Source organism: Colossoma macropomum, unplaced genomic scaffold (genome assembly GCF_904425465.1).
Source record: "Colossoma macropomum unplaced genomic scaffold, Colossoma_macropomum, whole genome shotgun sequence".
Taxonomy (NCBI): domain Eukaryota; kingdom Metazoa; phylum Chordata; class Actinopteri; order Characiformes; family Serrasalmidae; genus Colossoma; species Colossoma macropomum.
In genome coordinates, this window is record NW_023494791.1 from 40,127,575 (window position 1) to 40,148,612 (window position 21,038).

Below are 21,038 nucleotides of genomic sequence, written 5' to 3' on the forward strand. Positions count from 1 at the left end.
CAGTTGTACTTCTTTTTTAAACAACCATCCTATCTTTGTTGACTAGAATCAAAGCTGTTTTTCTTACTGTGTCTTTAAAACTGTGTGGACCATACTACTGAATTAGTTCAAACTGCAGTCCCACACAAAAAAAAGGAAAAACAACAATTTAAAAGCAGCCAAATATTCAGTAATATGTATGTACAAGACCAATGCATTAATTGAGATAGTTAAATGTATACAAAATCATCATTTATAAGGTACTTACTATAGGGAGCTGGCTATTCCAAACACTTACCTCTAAATTAAACGTTTGTGATTTCTTTTAAATTGATGTTATAAGATTTAGATTTTGAGTTTAATTAAAAAAAAATAATAAAATAAACATCTCCATTCAAAATGTGCTGTCCTACATTTCCACATCACAAAAAGTTTTAGTCCATATTTTATTGTAGCCACACTACAAGACTACATCCTCATGGCCACATCGTGAGCAGTTAGATCCCATTATTTTGAAGTAAATATGTGAAAAGTCTGAAAATCAGTTAATAACATTAAGAATTGTGTAGTATAGTATAGTACAGTATACAGGAACTACCTTATATTCTTAGGTTGTAGATATTCTTAGGTTATATATGCTTATATTCTTAGTTTACAGAACTGTGTAATAAATATTTGGACTTGTCGATGGGTCCTGGCTATAACAGCCTTCACATTGATAATTAAACGTTTTATAATGCTATATTAGTTTGTAGGCCCTTACAAAGGACAGCATTGTCCCCTATGCACAGACCACTACACCACTGCTGTGAACACCAATAGTGCCTTCTCAACAATGATTATATACTGCCATATGTTAGCAGCCAACATCCAATAATAGCTCCAGTGTTGACTATGAATAGAATGATCATGTTCTTTAAGATGTTGACAGTTCAACTCACCTACGCAACTGCATTGTGGTTAAAACTTCATCATATAAGTGTACTGTTGGTACCGCATACATTAAGTATAATTCGATTAGGAAAAGTCACGCCACCCTGTACCTTTACGTATTTCTCTCTGCACAAAAGTTTGAGATTTATTATGGTTCATGGGCTATGGGAAATGGTTTCTGATCCCTTTAAAAATTCCAATTGAAAGTAAAGCCTCAGCGTGCTGGTGGCTGACATATTAAGTGCGAGGCTCAGTGAGGATGGCTGAGGCAGAGAAGCCGATAGTGTTATTGGATTATGCAGCTTTTAACAGGCTGAGGGAGACACTAGGTGGCCTTGCCTTACAGCGTATGCGTGTACGGGTGTGTGCGTATGTGGAAGATAATTTCTGCGTGCTATAAATTAGCGCACTTCAACCATGAAAGAGCACGAGGATAGAAGGGTGAGAATACGGGCAGCGAATAAAAGAGCATCTCAATAAGCCACACAGAGCACAGCAAATTGGCCAGCATTGTTCATATTGTACATCATCGACAAAAACATTAGCAAAGCTGCAGTATGCTTGTTTTATTTCCTCTGTTCTTATCTGAAAGTTGCCTATTGGCATGTCCATTAACCTTTCTTACGTCTCTGGGTCATGAGTAAAAAGCTGCTCCCTCAGTACATCGCCTATAGATTACAGCTGCTGAACTCCATTCCCTTTGAGTTTGTTCACTGAAGAGCGGTAACTGGGCCTGATGAAGGCAAGCTGGGCCAGTTAGCACTGTGACGATGGTTCTCTCAGCTCTGGCTGTTACATGCGTACGTATATTTCTGGGATGACCTGGGTTCTCTGGTTTTTTGGTTCTTGGATGGGAAGGACTTTCATGACAACAGAACAAAAACACTTGTTTTGCATGAATGAAAGATAAGGAAGACACAGTCATCTCATTTGTGTTTGTAAGTACTAGAGGAGATATTTAAGGATGATTTACATACAACAATATGTTGCAATGTTTTTGTCATTTTAAATTAAAATACATGGAAAAAAGGTAGAATCATTTTCGCGGAATGCAGAACTGAATGGAAACTTGAAAATACATATTACATATTCTGAAAGTTCCAGCCGCCTTTTACCTTTAGATGTAAGTGGGTAACACTTTACTTAAACCATGCTGTATAACTTTGGCATAGCAGATTTTGTTTATGACAGATTTTGGTCAGTAATATAACAGTGTTGTGTTACCATTACTGGCAGTTGTCATGACAGATGCCATAATGTTTGATGTTGATCATTTGTAATAACAACTCATGACAGCATATGACATATTTATGGCATGGTTATATTATTGTTATGTTGCAGAGTTCAAGAAAGGTATTACCCACTCTCTAGTCCACACAGTCCATAGACATTCTTCGAAATAAAAGGTTTCTTTTGAGTGATGCCATAGAAGAACCACTTCTAGTGAACCCTAATGAACGTTTCAGTTGAGTGCTTTCTTTAGGGAAATGTTCTTTAGGAAACCAAGAGCTAAAAGAACCTTCTTTTCCACTTTTATTTTTGAGAATGATCAAAAACTTATTAGTGAAAACATCCTGGTTTTAACTTATTACTCAGTCTACAGCAGTTTAGCCATTCATTTATGTTGAAGTGATAAGAAGTGCTGTTACTACAGACAGTCTGCAAACATTGAGTGTGTTTACATGCACTCAGTAATCCGATCATAATCAGATTTCTGCAGTTATTCAAATGGTCAGTAAACAGCATACTCTGATTTCTTAGATCGGAGTAAGGTCTAGAAATCCGATTAAGGAATCCAATAAACAGAGCTGGATTTTAGCTCAGTGATCAGATTTCTCAGTGCATGTAAACTCTGACTCTGATTTCTTTTGGATTCCTCAGTCTGCGCTTGTGCGAAAACAGACCGTGGGACTGGAAATAAGCAAGCAGTGTTGCCGCGAAGTGCCAGCAAAACTTTTTTGGAGCAGTGCTAAAACAGACTACATGCTTCAGGAAATTATGGATTTAAAAATTATCCATCTTCTAGATGACGTATGTTCATATTGCCAGGTAAATTTACTTGATATTTAAAAACAAACAAAAAAAAAGCCACAGCATAAGGTTTGTGTTTTATGTTACATTTATGTCACGTGTTCCTCTGTGAGTTTACTGGATTGTTGCAAAGCAGAAATCTGATGACTGCCTGACTCATGTAGACTCAGAGTTTCCCCATTATCTCCTTACTCAAGTGCATGTAAACACGTTGATTGGATTACTCACAAAATCAGATTTTCTGCAGTTATCAGATTATTATGTAAGTGTATGTAAACACACTTATTGTGCTGTTCCTGGCTGTCAAGAAATGCAAAAGAGTTGATGCAGTATGTAAACATTATGTTTCATCTATATAGTCAAAGTTTCAGAATGAGCCATTATCTCCTCAGTCTGTATGGCACATACATGGAAACTAACCTATATCTGTCTATTCAGATTGTGGTAGTTTAGCTCCGCCCATTCTCACTCAAGTGATGTAGAATCTCTGTCCAAAATAAATAAATGAATAAATAATAAAAAACATACATATGAAACAGTTAAAGACAGAGAAATGTTTTTAATTTAATGTTCTATTCCAAGTAATGTGGACAATTTCTATTAGTCCATTCTTCAAGAAATATCCAAACACCAAAACATGGTGTTAATATGATGACAACAGGGTGTTTCAGCCTGGGTGACTTTTGGAATGATGCACAAAACAGTGCAGCCAATCAAAAGAGAGCTCATTTACATATATTCATCTTAACAGCCTGTTCAATAATAAAGCATGAAGAGAGGTTGGAAAAGAGTCATGTAAAAATGAATTATGACCATCACCAAACATTAAATGGGGAAACATCAGGGGGAAAAAACAAAATGCGAAAAGAAAATATAGATTATAGGCCCTTTAAAGATGACAACAGACTATGGCCAGGCATCAGCCTGAGGTTGCCTCCAGGTCTTGTCACACGCTTGCTATCTCTGCTCACCTCCTAACCATCCGTTCTGCAGTAAAGGCTTTCTTTTCCCACCCCTGGACATGTGGACAGTGAGGCCAATAGGGCAGAGAGAGAGGGAGGGAGAGAAAGAAAGAGAGAGATTTTTTTTTTTTTTATTTCACTCTGCCTGAGGCGCAGATGTTCCACAGTGACGGACTTTCATCTATAAGGCGTGACTGACCTCCCTGATCAGCATCCTCATGGCTAGCCTGCCTCTCCATGCCCGAGGAAAAAGAGGGAGAGAGAGGGAGAGAGAGGGAGAGAGAGGGAGGGGGGCGTGGGGGTGGCAAATTCCCAGTGGGAGATGCTTCAGATGTGTGTATGTGTTTGTGTGGTGGCCGAGTGTTTTCACATTTCCTTTTGTTCTCAGTCACTGCCATAGTGAGTCATTGGAAAGCAGTGTGGAGGAACTGGAGAAAAAGTGAGATGTCAGCTCCTTTCTGCTATAAAGCAGAAATACCTTCCTTTCAGTCAATATTTGACTACAGGGTTTATGGACTTTATGGTGGGCGACTGTATTTTACAACCCCAAACCCTAAATCCAGTTGATCAACCAAGGCATGTTTAGTATTTGAAGTTTGCTTCTGTAGTTTTGCACTGGAGCTTTGAGGCTAATGTAGCTAAAAAAGTAAGTTTGGTGACACTTTACTTGAACCCTGCTACATGACATCAACATAAACATGCTATAAATATAATTTCAGTAATGTAACAGTATCATGTCACCCTTAGCATTAATTGTCATGACGGATGTTCAAGGTTCAAGATTCAGGATTCTTTAATGTCATTGCACAGGGTAAAATGAAATTGGGTAGCATTCCTAACGGTGCGTAAACAAAAAAAATATTAAACTGAGAATAAATGTGATATGTTGTTGTGATAAAAAACATGCAAAATTATATTAATCGTGTTATTTTGACCTGTGTGGTTGCAAAAATGATGTTCATCACTGCAGCTATGCAGCTCTCCTAAGCAGATATGTGGTAATCTTAACTAGGCCTATGTCATATACCCTTAATAACAGTGTTATTAACATAGCAAATATCTGTCACTTTAGTTAAAGGTCCCTTTTGCAAATACAATGTCTTTTGCTTCATAAAACACCTTTCATCCTCTTGCAGTTGTTGCCATAAACACTTAGGCCCAGTCCCATTTCTTATTTTCACCCCTACCGCTTGTTTTCAAGTGTCACCTTGCCCCTTGGAACTGAGTTAGTAGGTAGTGGTTGAAATCTTGCCCTACGAAATGGGACACTCAAATAAAAAGAGCGTTACTTCATTAACAGACTACTAGCGGTGCTTTGTAGGCGACCCTGCCAGTCTGCAGTGACAGCAGAGGAGGGTAAAGTTCAGCAACCTCACTGCTGGGCTTTAAATTTAGGGTATCATATGCTTTCAAAGTTTGGGGGGGGGGGTTACAATTATTTATCACCCATCCCTATTTTTTCAGTGTTATGAAGCTGAAGTCAGCTATTCGCCAGCTTTTTTTTTCAATTTTCCCGTTCCACCTTAAATTGAGCAGTTTAGACACCAGAGGCGGCACAATGTAACTGCAGCACCATTTAAGGTGGAACAGGAAATTTAGCTAGCTAGCTACCGAGACACCAGCATACTGCTAGCAATTTTTTATGCTTGTTATGAAAAAAGGACCATAATACACTAAAGTCACAGTAAAGTAAGATAATTCAATGGTTACTATAATTTTTAATGGAGAAAATACTCACTTTTGTGGGTTTCTTTGGTCACTTGTGCAACTATCTTGCCAGTTTTTCTCACAACACTCCGTTTGGAATGAGCCTCTGAAAAACATCCAATTGGAGGGCCATGTAGCCCTAACACGTTGCCCTACATCTCTATCTCAACAAAAATTGGGACACCCTACCCCTAGACGTGAACACACAAAACAGAGGGGTAAGGGCTAAGTGGTAGGGCCAAGGGGTTAAGCATCAGTTATAACTTTAAAAATATATTATATTTACTTAGGCATGTTTTATGAAGTCACAGTGTAGGTAGCCTTCACATATTTTCTTTACGCTGTTACCTTTAAGTGCTGTATTCATCCTGTACATGTTTAATATCTTTATTTTTGAGTACATTTTCATCTATGTATCTGTGCTACATAGATACCTTTTTCACTGTTGTTATTGTTTTATCATTCATTTCTTGTTGCTACTATTGTATTCAACATTGTTACTGTTCATCTTATTTGTAAAATTTCCTATAATGTGTAGAGCAACAAATGAAGCTTGGAGACTCAGTAAGTCATTGAAAATAATGATGCATTAATTTGTTTTAAAAATAAAGACATCTTTCGCATTTTAAAAAAGAAAACTAATAAATCACAGTTTTATAAATAGTTAAATGTAGGTTTTGGCAGCCCTTCGTCTGGTGCCCACATGTATTGCATATGTCACATAACCCCTTTTGGAGCCCCTGGAAAATACATTTGTTCATTTTTATAGACTACATATATTTTATAGACACTATTATAGTAGGTGGGCTGGACACCATGCAACTTATATTATATCCATAGACAAACAGTGAATAGCATTAAGAGAGCAGCTTCAAAGCACCTTTTATTCGGAATGAGCTTCACAGATGAAATGAATTGAATTGCAGTCCTTGGTATCGCTGAGGCAATTCATTGCACGGTTGATCGACTGGCTCACTGCAAAGGCCGTCTATACATCATGTTTATATTATGTGTCATACAGAGCGCATTCTTCTCATATCGACTGTGCATTTTCCTAGCAGACTTTACAGTTTATTTTTTCTGCAGTCTAAAAAATTAGCTTTCTAAATGGTTCTTGGCTTGGATGTACAGTTCTAGGTTCAAAAGGTTCTAGACATTTGCGCATCTCATTTACATTTTTTTTAAAGGCAACCTCTATTGAAAGGTTCAGTAACACTTGTAGCAGCAATTGTGAGGTTACATGACACCTATATAAGTCCATCATGACAACTGGTATAAACCTACACTCTTAAAAAAGATGTTTCTTCAAGGGTTCTTTAGTAAAGACAATAGTTGAATACAGAACCATAAACACTCAAAGAACCCTTTGCATGATTAAAGGGGTCTTTGCATCCTGAAAGGCTTCTTTGGATTGATGGAAAATGGGTATGAATGTGCTATAGATGGTTCTATATAGAATCTTTTTAAAAGGGTTCTATATAGTATCCATAAGGGTTGCTCTATTGTTACAGGCTTGACACCGTAACAATAGAAGAATGCTTTTGGGTGCAATATCGAACCATTTTCAATTTATAGAACCATATACAACACATCCTCCATCAATCTGCAGGACACTTCCATGATGCAAAGAACCCTTTAATCATGCAAAGGGTTTTCATGGTTCTATATAGAACCATTGACTTTACTAAAGAATCCTTGAGTTCTTCATCTTTTTTATGACTTTTTAAAGAGTTACGTAAACCTTCTTAAAAGATTTTTCTAACAACGACAACAGTTGGCATAAAGGCTGGTTTTGCAGATTTTGATGTTTTTTCATCTCAGTTAGTGTCTCAACATTTTTTGGCCACTTTGTGCGTGTGTGTGTGTGTGTGTGTGTGTGTGTGTGTGTGTGCCAATGTAAATATGCTCTTGCAATATGGCTACCACTTATCCACCAAGGTAGCCACCGAGTGACACTACACCACACCTACGAGGCTGCCTGGACTGGCTGCTCGAGTGCTGCTACACTGCAGCTATGAGTCTGCTTAGACCGGCCACTGAACAGTGCTATACTGTAGCCATGTGGCTGCCTGGGGTGGCTACTTGACTGGTGCTACATTGCAGCTATGAAGCTGCCTAGATCAGTGATGTTTGGCTGCATGAGCGACGCTACACCGCAGCTATGAAGCTGCTTGGGCTGGCTGTTTGAGCGATGCTACATTACAGCTGCGTTAGTGCCTGGGCCTGCTGCTTGAGTGACGCTATATCATTGCTGCAAGGCTGCTTGGGCCGTCCAGCTGAGTGATGCTGCATTGTAGCTACATAGCTGTTTGTGTTGGCTACTTGGGCGGCGCTACATTGCAGCTATGTAGCTGCCTGGACAGGTGGTGTTTGGCTGCATGAGTGATGCTACACCACACTTGAGCAACACTACCCTCTCACAGCTAAGGACTGTTTCTGGGCTACAGGGATTCTTAGCTGGCTGCCTGAGAGATGCTACACCATAGTTGCGAGGCCACCTGCACAGAGGGACCTTCCCCCCTGTGGCTAAGGATTCTTTTCAGGCTTATACTGGGATTTTGGGAGTGTTGTTTTATTTATTTTTTGTTGTATGTGTTGTTACTTCTATAAAGAGTCCATGGGTTTGAGAAAGGCACTAAATAAATGAAACTTTTCGATTATCATTATTATACAGCAGCTTATGTAGGTGTCATGCAGCCTCATGAACACCCTCAGGAAAGTGTGATCAAACATGCTTTAAGGCATGGAAAGTGGTTTGTCTATGATCACCCCAAAAAGCCCTTTTTGGCACCTTTGTTTTTATGAGTGTAATATGTAGCAGGTGTAGGAATGTGTAGGAAATGGATCTCAGTAGGATATGCTACCGAATAGAGAAGTAATAAATAAATAGATGAACAGACAGTCCAACAGGGATTCCTCATCCGAACCCTGGAACTTCAAAGCCATCCTAAAGCTGTCTCTCATTCTTATTCGGGGTGAAGGGGTGGAGGAGGGGGGAAAAAAGAGCAGGAGGTCATTCTTGCTCTTTATGGACACAGAAACCCCCTGGAGACATCTTCTCCCTCAAAAAACTAAAAACGTTACCCGTCTAAAGCAAAGCCTTAACATTTACTCCAAAGGGCAGGCCATAAACTATTAATAGACAGCTGTCCATCTGGAAGCCGAGGCAAGAGAAGGAGCTTCTTTGTATTGTATCCTCATGTGGGACATTATCCGTGAGGACCGTTCAGTCTGTAGCCATCTCGGTGGGAGTCTCTCTCCATCTTCTCTCGCAGACATGGTGGAGATGGTTGTTACGAGACTGTTTGGGAATATTGCAATATGCGGCAAGCCGATTACCCGTCGTCCCACTGCGTGGAACTATTTCCTCCGCAGCAGGAGACAGCATGACACCAAAGGCAGCGTGAGAGTAGAAGAGTTGCGGTGTTGACGGGGAGGACGTGTTGGCTTTCCTGGAGGCCTTGTAGTGCACAGCTGTGTTTGTGTGCAAAAATCATACAGTGTCTAGTAATAATCAGGAATAATAATAGTAATGATAATAATAATATGCTGCCAGTCAAAAGTCTGGGGAACACCATGCCTTTAAAATTTGAGTTTTCTCCCTGTTACCTTTCAGTCAGGCAAGAAGAATACCTTTGTAGGTTTTGTTAGAATAAAAAATCTTTTTGCTAGTACTTTGAGGGCCCAGTGTACTAAGCCTTTTGCAGAAGTTTGACACCCAAATCGGATGCATTCTGCTTGGGTTTTATGTAGGAATCTGGTGCACAACGTTAATCACACAGTTTACAGGTCGTGCGCTTGGTAAAATGCGAAATGCATCTTTCGTCCTCATACATATGCAATTGAGGGAGAGCCACGTAAAATGTATGAAGATATTACACATGCGGCTGATTACATATTCCACTCAGTTTACAAACAGTTGGGCAACTCGCAGCATCGATTTTACACTTACCTTTTAAAACAAGGCAAACGTTTGCAGTAGGGTCTCAAAAGACTTTCATCAGTGACAGCAGGTATAGCGGCTAGATGGAGACACAAGCTTCGAATGCATGCTGAAAGAATGTTTACCATCACAGTAACGCTATTTAAATTCTCAGGACCACAGGTAAGTGTGTGAGAAGATGTGAAATAACTCTCATTTTACGTTTTGTTTCAAGCTTGCAGACGGCTCCACTAGTAAACAAGCCTTCGTCAAGTGTGCAGTTTGTGTGTTTTAGTGAATTGAATGTTAAATTTTGACTCATTATGTGTGCATATTGCGGTCGCATCAAGGCGCATCAAGGCTCTCCTCCTGTGCTCGTATGTACATCTGGCCCTGATTATATTCTACAGCACTCAACGCTCATGCTAATCAAAGTTTCCTCCTTGGTAAGGAGAGTTTTTCCTCCATAATGAGTTGACAGGTTCCTTTCCCAAACTGTTGTTAAAAGCACATATTGACACTCTTTTGGCCCAGAGGTGGTTTAAACACTTGAAAGGTTTGAGGGCTGTTGAATGCTGACATAGGGGATAAAATGTGTGGGGTTTGGCAGTATTCCCAATGCAGTACTCGCAAACATTGTCAGAAATATTTTCCTCAGTGTTTTCTTCAAATTTGAAGAGATGGACGTTTCCAAACATAACCAGCTGTGCATAATACCACTACTTAGCTGGGAACACTCAGTGCCTTCAGGGAAGGCCTGATGTTTTCCAAGATTTAAAAAATATATATCTGTGATTTTTAGTATATTTTATTTCATAGTCATCATGCTTGCTGTATTTAAACTCAGGTTTTGTAGTAATATTCTTATTTCATTGTTTATTTTTGGTTGGAAAAGCCCAATAGAAAATTGTCCAGTCAAACATTGAGGTATCTAGGCAGGTATGGCCCAATGAGCTCTCCTGTTGGTTAGGCCTACAGGAGCTGGACTGATGGCCTTATGCATCAGATTAACCACCATCATAACAGGTGTTGACACTAATTAATAGTGTGATCAACCATGCTTTGGTTTACAGTTGGTCATACCAGGTGCAATATATAGTTATATATATCTTTTCCAACTGTAACTGTCCATGTTTCATCTAGAAAGGCCAAAAAATGTTAATGTAAACCAACTTCAGCTTAGTACTAACATACTATTAGAAATCCCATAGGGGGCTACCTGAAATTAACATTGTTGTAAAGGTGGAGTTTTGTCACTTATGGCCTAAACTGAAGGTCAAGCTCTTATAATCACGAGTCACCACAGCTACTAATAACTACTACTACTACTACTACTACTACTACTATGAATAATAATAATAATAATAATAATAATAATAATAAACTGTAGTGGTGAAAAAACGCTCTTAACTTTTAATGAAAGAAAATGGAGATTTTTTTTTTTCAAAATAATTTTGGACTATTTCTGTTGGTCCATTCATTATGAAATTTTGACGCAACTGTCCTTTTCAGATAATGTTAAAAAATTAAAAACCACAAAAATGAAGATGCCCATTTTGATCTCAACAGCAACGATAAATGAAAGAATAATAAAAAAGCAAAAGCTTATTGAAAACTGAAGTGCATAAGTTTTGAGTTATTAAGGCTGTCAAGAGAGGTGTGTGATATATCACTTAATAACTGTTGTTATTTTCAATATGTAAGTAAGATTGATATCACTGGTTGATTGACACTGAGGTAACAAGCAACAAGCAGTGTGAGATGAATGAAACTGAACGTTTCTTCAGTTTAATTTTGATCATTAGAACAGTTGTGGCAGGTCCAGAAACTTTTGTTCAGATTAGAGTTGCTGAACCTATTTTAACGCAACATAATCTAGCCCTCATATTGTATAACTATTTTTTAGCTGCATTTTCTTTTGCATTTAGTGTCAAGTCAACATTACTTTGACTGGAATTGGGTTGGTTTTAATTTTGGATGTCAGAGGTGAAAGCAGCAAATGAGTCAGCTTGTTATGAGATCTTGGAACCAAAGGGCTTTTTCCGTTGTTCTTCACAGATCCCTGCTGTACTCTCTGTAATCACTAAAATCTTCACAGTGCTGGCCAAGCTAGGTGGTCTGGAACGATGGAATGACTCACAGGATTAGGGAGCTGTTCTTTCTCAGCTCAGATAAAATGTACTACCCTTGAATTGAGTTTCCCCATCAATAGCTTTTTCATGAGTGAGAAAGGACAGCAGTAACATGACATTTTAAATAACATGACTTCTCCTTACGCATTACATTACTTACACAAGGCAACCACTTTTTCTTATGTTTTATAATGCTGACCAGATTGCAAAACCCCAAAGCCAGCATGTACTATATGGCCCAAATGTATGTGGACACCTGGCTTTGTGGCTATATTAGCCTCCACTCTTCTAGGAAGGCCTTCTACAAGATTTTGGATTGTGTCTGTGGGAATCTGTACTCAGTGAGTCAAAAGAGCATTTGTGAGGTCGGGTACTGGTGTTGGACAAGAAAGCCTGGCTTGCTTGATAGTCCAGTTTATCCCAAAGGTGTTCAGTGGGTTGAGGTCAGGGCTTTGTGCGGGCAACTGGAGTACCTCAACACCAAATTCATCGCACCATGTCTTTATGGACCTCACTTTGTGCACAAAAGCATAGTCATGCTGGAACAGGCATTCCACAAAATCTTGCCACAAATGTGGAAGCATATAATTGTCTGAAATGTCATGGTATGCTGTAGCCTTAACATTACCCTTCGCTCATACTAAGGGGCTGAGCCCAAACCCTGAAAAACAGCCCAGACCATTATCCCTCCTCTGCCAAACTTTGCTTTTGGCACTATGCAGTCCAGTAGGTAGCACTTTCCTGGCATTCACCAATCTTAGATTTGTCCATTCTATACAGAGAACACAGTTCTGCACATTTTAAAGCACAATTACATGTTGGAAAGCAAAATAAAACATAACACATGGCCTGGGCAAAAGTTGTGGCACATTTTATGTTTTTTTTTTTTCAACTTCTGCACACAACTGTAGAATAGTAGATTTGGATAGCTATTAGACAAGCCTGTTGCATTTGTTTTAGAAAGAAATGTTCACAAATACACTCACACAGGGTATGGAGTTTTACCGTTTCTGAATCAAAATGTAGCCATAATAATTTACTGGATGTTGTTATGATCAAAATCCAAAAAATTCAAATGCAGTGTTACAAGACAAGGTTGCAAATGAAGTTAGCAAATGCCCTGTTTAAAAACGCACAGACATTTCATACCTCACACCAACTAATGGAAAGAACTGGACAGTCTGTGAGTCATTACACAGGTTGTTTTACACCATAGTCACATAAGCTTCCTATTTAGCAGCATGTCAACATGTCAATGAATAGGAAAACAATGGTTGCAAACCACAAGAGACATGAATTAGAGATATGCATTACGTTTAATTATTGAAAGACCTCAGCAGATCCACCCAAATCTTTCAGAATCTTTTGAAGATATGCACTCTTTTTACTCAAGCAACAACTGCCTAGCAAAATAGGCTTAGTTGCAAGGAATATTATTTGATATTTTTAACAATATGTATGTAATTTAAGAAAAAAATATATAATGGCTTTTTTTTGTTGTTCTTTTTATCCCCACAGATCGACCGTGTCATATTTTGTGTCTTCCTGGAGACGGATTATGAAATTTACAAAAGGAAGATGTCAGATTTCTTCCCTCCAGGTATTGTATCTGCATATTTTGAGCCGACCTTGCTTTACTTGTTGTGCCGTTTTGCACTGAAAAGATTAACAAAGTGTCAACCTTAATTTGAAATGCATAAAAAGTTCTCATTGAGCACGCTTAAATCCTCACTTGAAATATGAAAAGCTGAAGTGCTGTCACACATACCATGTGATATTGTCTATTCCTTCCTTCAAAAGAAATATGACTTTTAAAACTTGTGTACAGTCAGGCAACCAGAAAAAACTGTGTAGGTGGGATTGCATTCATTCTATGTTTTCCAGTATTTAATTAAGCAGATTTATTAGAAACCTTCCTGCATTACATCTTTTAATAATATTAATAATATTGTGTTTACAATGAAAATATTTTGCAAAGAGTTTAAAATCTGTTTTACCTTTTGCTTAAGGCTAATTTTTACCAGGACTGCTAAAAAAAAAGTCACACTATGATTTGAAAGTCTCTTGAAACACCTTAGCACATGAGGTTAACAGGTGTGGCGGTTGAGGAGCGAACCCTGCGGCTGATAATATTTCACAGAGCCTCTCTCTGAAGTGTCTTGGCTTTAGCCTGAAGTTCCAGATATGGAGGGTGATTCAACAGGGCTTTGATTCTGTCATCACCCACAGTGATCCAAAACCAGGTGGAGACCTGAATTGGAAGCCCAGATGTAGGTGAGGCAGGCCCACACCTTGTCAGTGACTTTACAGTGTCTCACACTTCCACATGTCTGGTTCTTATTCGATTGACTTTGGTCTCCGGTAGTGAAGTGGTATGTGCTAAAGCCCCCTCTTTGGTTTCCCTCCTGTTTTCTCATGCTTTGCTCTCTCTCTCTCTTTCTCTACCTCTTCTTCTGTGTCTCCATGGAGCCCATGTCTCCTCTCGAGACAAAGCATCATCCGGTTCCCACAAGCCCTCTCCCATTTTGCAGTCGTGCACCGTTTCTGTCTGTAAAGGGCATAGCTCTCACAGGAAGGCCCTTCGCTGCTATTCCTCAGCCTCCCTCGACGATAAACAGACACATTATTTCAGCGCAGACTGCTTTGTAGCCCCTGTTAGCCCTTCCCTAGTGTCCCCGACTCAGACAGAGACTAGAGCACGTTCTGCCTCCATGATGAGGCCCTACGGAAACCTTGAGCTGAGGAGCTCCTCACACAGGGCACCAGGAGGATCGTATTATCCACTCATGCCTCCCCAGTGTGTGCGCACACGTGCACGTGTATGCAAACACACAGATGGGCTCACATACACACACACACACATTCCTCCCTTCTTTCCCTCAGGCCCTGCCGAAAGATGGCAGCCACTAGAGAGTCTCTGATTATGTCGGGGCACCAGACCCATCGCTTCGAGTTAGGGCTGGGAGATGAGACAGAGGAGGGGCCACTGCTCTTTCCATAATCACTCTCCAAGATGAGACTAGGACGAGCATGTCACCAGCACACAAATAAGCCTCATGTACGAAAAAAGGTCTTTAACTTGGCCAAGCACCAACAACACAACTTAACTGTGGATTGTCCACAGTGGATTGTAGAAGTCCAGCCAAGTTCGATTTCACATCTAAAAATCGAGAGTGGCCATTTAGTCCAGAAAAATAGGACTAGTTTCCCAGACATAGAGTAGGCCTAGGCTTGGACTGCAGTAAAGAATTGTCAGTAAAACTTTATTTGAACCTTGCTCTGTATCATTGATAAACCATGACATAAACACATCAAGGCAGATGTCATATGCTGTCATGGGCTGTCATAGATTTTGTTCTGCAATATAACAGTGTCATTACCAGTAATTGTCTTGACAGTTGCCATAATGTTCATTGTCTTGATGGCTAACTAGCATATGCTTAGCAAAAAATAGCATGTGCCATAAGCCATTGTAGCGTCAGTGTACGGTAAAGGCCGTTGCACACTGGATGAGCTGCCTCAAGCAGCGCAGTGTCATGTAGCGTCATGTTGCAGAGTGCTGCTATAGAATGCTGGCAGGGAGAGCCCAAAAACACCAGGTTTAAGTTCATTTTACACTCTACTCATATAAATTGAATGAAATAAAGTGTTCAGCATCAACATTCCGTGTCCATTTACTACCTCTCTGGTAGACTGACTGTTCTTGAGCTGAAAGATACAAGCTCAAAGAGGCTTGGATAGTGACATCAGCCAAGGTAACTTACCTTTAGCATCCGTCTGTTTGTCTAAAAGACTAACTGCCTTCCTCTGTGTAAATTTCAAGCCACATGAATGATCTACTGTGGCTTTCTGTGGTCTCAATATGCCATTAATTTGATGTAGTAATGGTAAAATGTTGCATGGTGTGCTATGACGCCCTGAAAATTCAAATGGTGCTCGCTGTGTCAGCATCATTTTGTGTACCTTCATTAAAAACAAAAGGGTTTCAATTTTCAGACGCGGCACATCCAGTGTGTGAGACGTGCAAGTAGTGCTCTTTTATTAAAATACAAGCAGAAAAGGCACATAACATACAGCGAACACACACAAACAGCCCTCACCCCAGACACAAAATAACTTTAACTGACTTTACTTTAACTTTCATTGACATTAACAACGTAAATTTTACCTTTTCCAGGGAGTGTGCACTTCCCATGATCATCTTCACATGGCCTTTTTCATGACCATGCCTTCCGAGCCTCCTAAGATGCTACACTGTCAATCATTTGAATTGCTGTATATATAGACTTTAGCCTCCTGATGTTAAAATTGGTCAGATCAAATTTGCACCACTAAATCCATGTATGTGCATATCCCTGTTTTAATGTTAATGAGGGTCTAAGAAGCCACTTTTTGTCACAGTACTTATAAAAAGTGTCATGTAAATGGAATGAAATTGAATGGAATAGACCTGAGGTGGCATGGCAATGCACTGAATAAAGCCAAAAGCACTTTTATTAAAAAGCAGGTGGTAGAGGTGAAAGGTTTGAAAGATTAAAAAAAGAGAGCACTCATTAAGTGTAAATGGCATAGTGGCAGGGGCAAGGTCATTGGTGTTAATTGCGACCCCCGGGTGATTAATGGTATTCATCTGCGCTGTGAAGATGTCTTGGAGCTGAGTTCACTGAACATGTTCATGTTCTGTCAAATTCCGGTCTTGGAGCCACAGTTATTGCTCTCTCTAGAAAAGCAGTGTCTAATAAAGCCCTGCAATTATGTACCCCATACCAAACTACTGTGAGGTTCTCTTCAGACCATACTTCTCCTGTTAAAGAAGCCAAGATAACACTTTACTTTTAGGGAGGATTCATAAGGCTATGTGACATAAGCTCTTCATGACAACTGACATAGACATGCATAAACTTTTATTTTAACACATAGGCGTCATTTGTCATGAGGTTGCATTTGCCAGCTTTGATGTCAAGATGACCTAACATCTGCGTTAGTAAGTTGGCTTGACTAAGCCCACATACTTTACTTTGCTCTAGTGTTTTATGCTTTTTTGTAGCAGGTTGCAATTTTTAAGCTATAACCACAAAACTATGGCATTGCTATAGTATGCCAGGTGGTTGCTAAGGTGTTGCTGTATTATCCCAGGTGGTTGCTAAGATGTTTCTAGGAAATTGCACCTTCCGTGGCCATAAAAGTGAGTAAAGTGAGTTTTTTTTTTTTTACCATTTATATCACATCATCGGAATAATGTCACTGTGATATACATTAAGCTAAAGTCAGTTGTTATAACATGCTATGTCAATGTGCTATGTCAAAACAGATTATACCTATGGGAATAAGCTTTTCTAAATATTTATGTAGGTTCATGTCAGTTGTCATGCCGAGAGCCTTATGAACACTGCCAGTAATTTGTTACCGATTGGCTAATGTACTGAAAACACTAGCTGTTTCACTGTGAAAAAATATACCTGTCATCATCGTACACAGTGTTAAACAGCCTTTTCCATTCACATTGACACCTGCATTGGTTCAGTGTTACGTCGCCCCCTCCCAGCATATGAGATATTGATTGAAGCAGGTGGGAGTAGAGAGAATGTTCTGGACCAGAATCATTAACATGGGAATGGTAATCTGAAATATCACTTCGGAGCTGAGATTTTGGGCGAGAAAGACAGACATAATAGGACCGATTTAGCTCCACTGGTGTTGCTGACAGTGCCTGCTGGAAAAAACCTGTGAAAATAACAAGGCCTTGAAAGCCCCATCCCAACACCTCATCATCATCACCCTGGGAAGCAGGGAGCCAGAAGCAGCTGCAGCTCATTTAGACTGAGCTGTATGGTTCTGGTCATATTTTTGAGCGCAGCCTTTCACGTTTAGTTCCGCGCAACTGTCACTGTTGCTTTGCTTCTCGTTCTTTATCTCCGCCTTTCTTTATCTCTGCCTCGCTCTCATTTCCCTCTCTCTCCAAGTAATATCTCTCACATAATCATCCTTCAGTCTGTTTACCTTAGGTTCTTTTTTCTGGGAATTGAAGATGCAGTTGTTGGTCTTTTTTTGTTAGAAAATTTGGTCATTTTTAAAATAAGCCTAAATTATATTCGCTAATTTGGTTTGAGTGAATTTATAACTCATTCTTTCTACATTTATCTGTAAATTGTTTTGAAATAGTCCTTTTTTCTTTTAATAATCAATTATCACTAATACATTTATATAAATAGAATCTTTAACTGTGTCTGCCTGTTAATGTTTAAGGTGCATTCAGTAATTATAGATCTGTACATTTGTGAATGTTCATATGCGCAAACATCTCAATTAGTGAAAAATAGAAAGTTTTATAAACACATTGCATATTGATAGGAACTGATGTGAAAAGAGCACCTCATGGTAAACATTTAATCAGAATAAATCAGCTAAGGAAATAGATATTGATTTTATACATACATTACAGCAGACTTCCATGTTAAACACATTCCTAAGGAAGTCTGCTTTCTAAATGAATGTGTCAGATTTTGGGAAAACTGTAATATCAAAATGTGATATGTTGCACTGACAATTTGATAAATGCATTGAACAATAGAGCTAGAGGTCTCATTAAAGTTATATTTAAAAGCTGTGGTGAAAATGAATGATGCTTCAACATATGTTAATTCATTTCAGTCACAAACCTAGAAGACATCTCAGATCAGCTTTGAACGATATGCGTGCAGAAACAGCAAATTGTCTACAAGTACTTGAACCAATTCTGACTGTCATTACTCAAAATACATAAATGATAATAAAGATTCACCTATTTTCAGATTTTCCAATTCTTATTTCTACGATTAATTTTGTTATACAATGGAGTTTAAAATCTATAGCAGATTATTAACAAGATACCACAGAATCACATGAATTAATGCATCTAAATGAATGCATCTTGTAGCATATATAAAGTATAAAAAACAAAGTTTCTTTAAATATTTTGCTTTTTACTAATTATTACACTCATTATATTTATATTTTCTAATAAGTATCTCTAATAGTTTAACACAATAAAAATAATAAACATATTTTTCCAATATTTTAGACCTAGCAAAGAAATAGAAATTGTGCATAAAATAGGAGGAAAAATACTATATTTGAGTTTGTTCCCTGGAGAGGATGTGTTCAATTTAATAAAACCTAAATTCAAAACTCACGTTCAAACTTTTGCATACAACTTTATTTTAGGAAGCATTAGCATGTGGTCATATTTATCATATTTATAACATAATATGATCCTAAGCATCTCATATACATAATGTATTCCTTGTTAAACCCCGGTATACATGTTGACCATCATCGGCCGATACTGACAACCTGCGCTTGGACTTTTTTGGTCATGGTATCATCGCAAGACAGTCTGAACTGGTAAATCTGAACTGTCTTTACAAGTGATACTACCTGGTAGTAGAGGAAAGCGGTGGTGGGGCAGCAGGGCAGGGTCTTATCTGCATTGTCTCCACTGTCACTGAGCCAGGCATAATCCAGCAGCTGAGTTACAAAACAGTAAATAAACTGTTTAAATCGTTTTAAGTGCACCTACAGATCTGAAATACCCACTTAAAGAAATCACAGTGCCTCCAACATTAAAGGATGCCATGTGCATCATTTATATAGTTATAGGAAATGTGGTAGCATACAGAAAGCACCAATTCTACATGCTGAAACATGCACAGTTGTAATCCCTCTGCAAGCAAGGCCAGATTCTTAGAAAGAATCATGGGTGAGACACTCTAGGCCTGTTTACACCCTGCATTAATATGCATTTTCAGTGATCGGATCATGTTCAGATTCCACTTGAACACATGAAAAGCCAGGTGTTAACAACACCCAGACGCACTGTGAGTGGATTGCGATGAGATCACTCAGTCTACATTTGGAGGTGGTCAGAGACAGATCTTGACTGTATTAACTCGTGTAAATGTGTTTTCGTTATCCATAAACAATTACATGAGTGAAAATGAGTCTGCTGAGGGCTGACTGGAAGGCGAAGGAGTAAGCACTGAAACAAAAGATGGAGGATATGTGAGGCTGGATTTAGCCCAGACCAACAGCCTTCATGCGTTCTAGGCCAATGAAAGTGTCCAGGCTGAGCTTATCCACTCTTATAGTAATGGGGAAAAAGAGTATAACAGAAACAATGTATGCGTTGAAGCACTTTTTACATTGGAAAATATACAATCAGAAGTCATCTGGTCAACTGGGGACACATTTTAGTGTGAACCAAAGCTGACCAAAGTTTGTCCAGATAAGGTCCGGACATGAAATACATGTTAATGCAAAGTGTAAACAGGCTCTCTGTTGTTAATTACACTTATACTTGCCATAGATTCAAATGTTAAAGATTGAGGTCAGACAGGTTTAGTTACACTAAGATTCAAGTCCAACCTCAGACAGATCATGGTAGAGATGGGAGAAGATAAAGACTGTATGTGAATGAAAGAATGTTTCATACAGAAAACTCTTCAAATTGCCACTGCCAGACCAAGGAGCAGCCCTTCGTGAAGTGTCTCTAGAAATTTAGGAAACTCTGAATTTAATAGAGACAAATTCACGTCATTTGCTCTCGTAATAACTACAAAACAATTCCCAGTTCTGAAGCGCTGAAAGCACTGTTGTCACAACCACGCTGTCATTTAATTGCACTACATGAGTCATGTCATCATAATTGTTTCAAATCAAACCAATATGTGTTTCATAATGATCATAATGATCAAACCCTTCAGAATCCCCTCAGCAGAGCCAGGTGAGGAGAAGCCCGTCCGCTGTGCCGCTTTTTTATAAAAACTGATGGAATTCTTACTGAGAGACAAAAGCTCTTTGAGGAACTGTCAGTTTTCAGGAACATTGCAGCAGCCCTGTCAACACCACTTAACTGTGCTCGCGTCCCTGACGTCCATTACCGCCGGCTTCCATCCTCCGAATGCTAGTGTACCAAAAGCTGAATATGACATCCATTGTGTGGAAGCTAGGTGGATGGTATTGTGCACTCCAGGGCTTTGCATGGAACACTGTACAATTACGTTATACGAAAATTAAAGGCATGCAAATTTCTAAACAGCAGCTAGAGCGTTAATTAGAACTTCAGGGAGCTGGTTGTAGAGGTAATTCAGCTGGGTTATAATGTTCTGTCAAAGTAATTGGCACTTCCGCTAAATCCAGGTTGGGATCTAGTAGCTCTCATTGTCAGAGGAGCAGAATTGGGAGGTACAGTATGAGCTAAAATATGGAAGCAAGAAGTGATTTTTCTCCTGTTTCAGAATACTTTACAACAAAGTCAATTTGCCAACAACGAGTACATGTTTATTGAACTTTGATTAAACTGAAAGGTTTTTTTTTTAAATATAGTACACACTT

General features: G+C 39.0%; 1 protein-coding gene across 2 annotated transcripts in view; it reads left to right on the forward strand.

The window, feature by feature from the left end:
• The window catches only part of macrod2 (mono-ADP ribosylhydrolase 2), a 1,059,267-nt gene that overhangs the window by 948,297 nt on the left and 89,932 nt on the right, over nt 1–21,038 (forward strand). For both annotated transcript variants that reach the window (XM_036575072.1, XM_036575073.1), the window contains exon 9: nt 13,185–13,266. In XM_036575072.1, the coding sequence (XP_036430965.1) occupies nt 13,185–13,266 (82 nt within the window). The remainder of the gene's footprint in view (nt 1–13,184; nt 13,267–21,038) is intronic.